Raw genomic sequence first — 6,780 nt, 5'->3', positions numbered from 1 at the left:
GAAATATGAGTTTCTTTTTAACCAAATTACCACAAAACATGGATCTGATTCCTTCCAACGCTCTTTGTAAATACAACTGATCTCTTTCATTCCTCTGATCTCAACTATTAGTCAAAATAACTCATAATTTCTGCTTTTTTAACTCAAATATTAGGTATAATTATATATATTTGACCCGGGAAGACAACACCACGGTTAAGATGATAACGGCTTCTTTCTTTCTTTCTTTTTTATTAAATATTCATATCAAACATACAACAAGGCAAAGTGCTAATATTCAGTCAATTCTACAACATGAATTTAACATTGATCATTTCTCCAAAAAAATAATAAATAAAGGGAAAAGAGACCAAGCGACTCAGCAGTAGACACTAAGGAATTCATGAAAAAGTAGTAGTGCTTCTTTGTTTAGCAACATTTCAGGGATTGTTCATACATAATTAAATCATTTAGAAAGGCATTAAAGACGGGGGATGTTTTAATAAATCAACATTTGTGTACAAAATACTTTTCCATTAGAATCAGCTTCCGGTCTCACCTGATTAACGTGACGTCGTCTATGAGGCCGCCGTTCCCGTTACAGACGCTAGAGGCTCGGATTCCCAGCTTAGCGCTGGCCACAGACAGTAGATCCTCCAGGGAGCCGTACACGGCCACCACCTGTGGACATAACGGTTTAATTATTTAACTGTCCATGGATATCACACCGAAGACACACACCAACTGACGTTAACGGTTCCGTAAAGCTAACAGCCCGTAACGCTAGTGGACGTGAGGGAACGTAAAGCTAACGTCAAAGCTAAACGTACAATACGTTAGCCGTTGTTGTTTATCGTTAGCACTAAATCAATGCTAACGGCTAATTCACTGGTGTTAGCCTTAGCGATATAACACCGAAGACATACACCAACTGACATACATAACTGACGTTAACGGTTACGTAAAGCTAACAGCCTGTAACACTAGTGGACGTGAGGGAACGTAAAGCTAACGTCAAAGCTAAACGCTAGCGGACGTGAGGGAACGTAAAGCTAACAGACGTTAGCCGTTGTTGTTTATCGTTAGCACAAAATCAATGCTAACGGCTAATTCACTGGTGTTAGCCTTAGCGCTATCACACCGAAGACATACACCAACTGACGTTAACGGTTACGTAGAGCTAACAGCCTGTAACACTTTAGTTTGAGGTCAATAAATGACCTGAAACCATCACAACTTCATTTATATTCGCATTTCCTCCACCTATGTGGATACAACTTTTTAACTATTGAACCGTCAATGGATATAACACCGAAGACATACACCAACTGACGTTAACGGTTCCGTAAAGCTAACAGTAACAGCCTGTAACGTAAAGCTAACGTCAAAGCTAAACGTACGTTAGCCGTTGTTGTTTAACGTTAGCACAAAATCAATGCTAACGGCTAATTCACTGGTGTTAGCCTTAGCCCTAGACCGTTAATATACAGTCTATGGTGTCAGCTTCCTGTTGTCAAATCTTGTAAAACCAAGGCTAATATAAGTTAAATAGTTAAAACGACATGCAGTTGGAAAGGTAACACGTCTCACTTTAGTTTGACGTCATTAAATGACCTTAAAACATCACAACTTGATTTATATTCGCATTTGAACTGATAGTGTGTGGTGTGGACACAGTTCCGTTAACCAACGGACCAAGCTAGTTAGCTAGCTAACTATCTATTTCCCCGGTTTTATCTTCCACAGCTTACCTTTCCATTTGAAGAGGTTCCGTTGACAAACAGTGTGACTCTCCTCATGGCAAAATTAAAACAACTAGTTAAAATGTCTCGTTATCCATGAAAATACATTCTTTAAACAACAGTGTGTTTCCTGTTTTCCTCTCCGCTCAAACGCCCAGCAAAGCGGAATGAGCCAATCAGCTACTCAGATCAAAAAGCACCAACGAATCAGTGAACCCAGTGGGCGGGACTTCCACATCCCCACAAATCACTAACAATACTTTTTATTTACACTGTGTACATTTACTACTACTAGTACTGTATATAAATATAAATTCTCGGGTACTTACACTTTACTTCTCTTTAATGCTACTTTATACTTCTACTTTACTACATCTCAAATTGTGTAGTTTAAGTGTATTTTCCTTACTTTTACTTCAATTTTGAACTAATCTATGGTATTACTACTTCTACTCCAGGAAAATATCTGAGTACTTCTTCCAATATTGATACATAACGTCTTCTGCTAGTAGTTTTAGCTGCAGATTTTACTGTATAATTAGTGGAAACTGAAATTTTAGTTCAAAAGTTAAAAAAAAATTAGAAAAAAAGGTACTAAAATCTGCTCTGGGAACCTGAAGTATACGTTTGTTTTGACAGTTAATGAGATATATTACTTTACATTACATTGCATTATTCTTCTAATTTGTAGTTGCAAGGAGTAATCAAAGTTGACACTTGTTTTACAAAGAACTTTATTAAACAAATGATTCCCCCGAGATATAAATTAAGAGCTCCTTTTAACATACCCATTATAACTTGAAGGAATTCATTGTGCATTTAGAGTCCCAGAGGACGTTCATTTGGACAAAAACAGAAGACTTTATTTTCAAAGAAAAGAAATGAGCAGGGGCACGTTCAGCCCCGACAGAACAGAGCGAACTGAGTATTAAACACGGCATTTTATTACCACGAGTTTACAGACACGCGTCTACTGATCAGGTATTCAGTCTCTGTCTCTGTGTCTAACCTCCGTCCCCGTCCTCTGTCTCTGTCTCGGCGCTCCAACCTGTGGCTGATTTCTGAGGACTATGGTTACCTGGTCCTCAGGTCTCTGCAGGGTAAATCCAGACAGCTAGCTAGACTATCTGTCCAATCTGAGGACTATGGTTACCTGGTCCTCAGGTCTCTGCAGGTAAATCCAGACAGCTAGCTAGAACTATCTGTCCAATCTGAGGACTATGGTTACCGGTCCTCAGGTCTCTGCAGGGTGAATCAGACAGCTAGCTAGACTATCTGTCCAATCTGAGGACATGGTTACCTGGTCCTCAGGTCTCTGCAGGGTAAATCAGAACAGCTAGCTAGACTATCTGTCCAATCTGAGGACTATGGTTACCTGGTCCTCAGGTCTCTGCAGGGTAAATCCAGACAGCTACCTCGACTATCTGTCCAATCTGAGGACTATGGTTACCTGGTCCTCAGGTCTCTGCAGGGTAAATCCAGACAGCTAGCTAGACTATCTGTCCAATCGGAGTCTCTGTTGTCGACTAAAACTACTTCTAAACTTCATGTTCCACTAAAACTACTTCCTTCCTGAGACCTTACAAAGACGATTCTGATTGGTTTAAAGAAACGACAATAAACCAGGGCAGGTTTTTCTCCCATCCCAGAATGCTGCGGGGACTAGACAGACCCTCCTCTGCAGCGCTGTGGAGGAGGGTCTGGCGATGCGAGACTACTGATTGGGTAAAATCTGTGACACGCCTCAAAGTTTCACAAACAAGTCGTTCAACCCAGAAAACCAAGGTTGCAACTATTAGAAAAACACAATGTGGACTAGTGCATGGTCCAAATCTCACCGATTAGATCGATAAAGACAATGGAAGTGTGTCTTAGTGTATACGTGTGTTTTAGGTAGATCTACGGTACATATATGTGTATAAATAAGTGAAGCAGTACATTGTTTTGTATTGAACTAAAGGATAAAAATAGAAAAAGGGGGTAGGACCAGAATTTCTTTTTTTTTTTTTTTACTTTTTCCTACTCCTTTGTGAACATGGGAATTTCTTATTTGAATCACAATAAGTTTGGATAATTCTGCTGAGATGTCTGTGTACACACACACACACACACAGTATATATGTACATATATATACACATATACAGTATATATATATATATACACACACACACACACACACACATACATATACTGACAGTATACATACATACTTTATATATTTTTTTACATGTTCCAAATAAACCCAATAACTAAGAAGGAAACAGCTTTGTTAGCTATAGATCCTCGCAGAAATCACACTGTCATCTTTTGAATTGACTTAATTTCAATATATTTCAATTAAAATGAGAATGATATAAAAATGGATCATCCTCTCCCGTTTCTGTGAATCACAACGCAATTGCAACGTCAATCACTCTCAGCATCTGCGTGTAAAAACTGTGTAAATCACACATATCGTCACGATGATGTAATGTCGTCTATTACATCGTCACGATGATGTAATGTCGTCTATTACATCGTCACGATGATGTAATGTCGTCTATTACATCGTCACGATGATGTAATATCGTCTATTACATCGTCACGATGATGTAATGTCGTCTATTACATCGTCACGATGATGTAATGTCGTCTATTACATCGTCACAATGATGTAATATCGTCCATTACATCGTGCAGCTCCGCCCCCACCGGGGCAAACCCAGTGTTTTCACAGTGAACGTGCCCCTGGAACTCGTGTTTTCAATCAGAAATCCATCTGAGCGTGGCGTATTTATTCATCTTTATTTTCAAACCTATAATAAAACATCTTAAACTTCTTATTCCTGCCACAAGAGGAAGTGCAAAACAGACAATCGCCCGATAACCACCACCGACTCGAGCACAGTACAACTGAGAAATGCTTTGTTCGGTCTCCTTTTAGTTCTGGGAGCTGCGGGAACATTTTAGAGCCCGACCGATATTATCGGCCGATATTAGGCATTTTACCGATCTATCGGTATAGGCCTTTATAATTTAAAAAAATAAAATGAAATGAAATATTCACTCATCAGAATCATTTAAAATGACAGGTAATCAATAAGCGTAGAGTTCCTCCTGGGTGTCTCTGCGTCAGCCAATCACAAACACCGTTAGATCTTGGTAGACACATGCTGCGTGTTGATTGGCTCACTGACACTGATGTGCTTTACTCCTTAGGTTTTGAAATGTGATATTGAATGATGAGGCATTTTTCAAAACTCGATACTTTAGAGAAATCGGTCGATAACAGTAGTGACTTCGGTACCCGGCCCTCCACACTGCACACTGTGACCCTGTGTGTGTGTGTGTGTGTGTGTGTGTGTGTGTGTGTGAGCCATAAAAGTGACTTCAGTTTGCATCAGATAACACGGATCAGAGTCCACAGTACAACTGATTGAGTTTGCAAGCAGCACCACCCTTTACACAACCGAATCATAAAGTCAGCTGAAAGCCCGGACACGTTCAGCACGACCGAGTTCTGAAACATCTTCAAAAAGTTAGGAAATCTTTAGAGTAGTAAAGTATAACGTAGGCCAGGAAATCATGTCTGCATTACCTTTATGTTACAGTCCAGTGTTTGGCAGACAAAGTGCTTCAGATAAGGCACATAACAGGGAGACAGTAGTATACACAGTGATCAGGCTAAATAATAAGTAAGAATTAACTCAGGAGTCAGACATTCATATTCATTCTGGCTGGCTGGGTTAACATGATCTTTGTTACAGTGATCTGACATAATATCTTCCTTTTCACCATGGATGTAGAAGCAAAAAGTCCTTTAATCAAACTTTGGGGTGGAAGTTCTTAATGTTAAAATGAAGCTGCTGCATTATTAAATGTTTGTGCATGACTGTGTGTGTGTCAGATCTTGTGTGTGTGTGTGTGTGTATGAATGTCTGTGTGTGTGTCAGATCTTGTGTGTGTGTGTGTATGAATGTCTGTGTGTGTGTGTGATGTGTGTGTGCGTGTGGGAGTGGATCCAAATCACAGTTGCGAATACACAAATGTTCTCCCACTTGTGTTATCATTACTAGATAGATAGATAGATAGATAGATAGATAGATAGATATGTCATTCATCCCAAAGGGAATTTTAGATTGGGTGTGTGCTGCTTTCATGTGGCGTCGGGATAATTGGAAAATTTGCATTTACACTGTGAGCCAGGATATGTCTTGGCGGAGGACATTTCTATATGTGTGTGAATTTAACAAAAGGTCAAAAGTTCAGTAGTGAAGGCCGACTTATTTAACGTCTAGAGACACATCAGACATCAAGACAACCAAAGCAGGGGACATTAGGGTCCAGGCTGAAGACATCCCGGAGTTTCTCTTCAACAGACGCACATCTTCAGACCCAACCCCCCCTCCTCCTCTACAGTAGCACTCACCTTTGTGTTTTTAAAGTTAAATACATTTTGCTTTTGAGCCACCATGTCTGCCCACACAGTTGTCCTTCTCTTGTCTCTCCACGTTGGTAAATCTATTCGTTTCCACTGTCCTCTGTGTCCTCCGTGTCTTCCTCTCCACCCTCACTCTGTCCGTCTCTGCTCCTCTCGGGGTAGTTGAGGATGATGCGGCTGGTCTGCATGATGACCTGCTGCTGTTTGAAATACACCTTCAGAACTCCCTTAATCAACACAAACGCGATGCCGCCCTGTGGAGACAGAGGAGGACAAAAGAAGTGACTTCTAGAACAGATTGAAAAAAACACCAACTTACTTTGTGTGTGAAGTAACAAAAATGCTTTTCATATTAATTGAAAGGTCCAATATGTTACACTGATAGCTAGTCAATGGTTACTGCAGTCCAAAGTCGTCGTCCCCCCCCCCATGTCCCCCAGTCATTGCCAGGATAACCCTCATGTTGTCCTCATGTTGTCCCTCATGTTGTCTCCATGTTGTCCTCATGTTGTCCTCATGTTTCCCTCATGTTGTCTCCATGTTGCCCTCATGTTGTCTTCATGTTGTCCTCATGTTGCCCCTCCTCATGTTGTCTTCATGTTGTCTTCATGTTGTCCTCATGTTGTCCTCATGTTGTC

At 40.4% G+C, this 6,780-nt stretch overlaps 1 protein-coding gene and 1 pseudogene across 1 annotated transcript in view; both read right to left on the bottom strand.

The window, feature by feature from the left end:
* The window catches only part of LOC116687051 (BTB/POZ domain-containing protein KCTD9-like), a 23,360-nt pseudogene extending 21,450 nt beyond the window's left edge, over positions 1-1,910 (bottom strand).
* Positions 1,911-3,717: 1,807 nt separating this feature from the next.
* marchf5l (membrane-associated ring finger (C3HC4) 5, like) overlaps positions 3,718-6,780 on the bottom strand; it is a 10,564-nt gene continuing 7,501 nt past the window's right edge. The window contains exon 7 of the mRNA XM_032510807.1: positions 3,718-6,396. Coding sequence (XP_032366698.1) covers positions 6,223-6,396 — 174 coding nt within the window. The 3' untranslated portion in view covers positions 3,718-6,222. The remainder of the gene's footprint in view (positions 6,397-6,780) is intronic.

This window comes from Etheostoma spectabile, chromosome 3, assembly GCF_008692095.1.
Source record: "Etheostoma spectabile isolate EspeVRDwgs_2016 chromosome 3, UIUC_Espe_1.0, whole genome shotgun sequence".
Lineage (NCBI taxonomy): Eukaryota > Metazoa > Chordata > Actinopteri > Perciformes > Percidae > Etheostoma > Etheostoma spectabile.
Note: the sequence above shows the minus strand (reverse complement) of the source record. Positions and strands in the feature narration are given on the sequence as shown.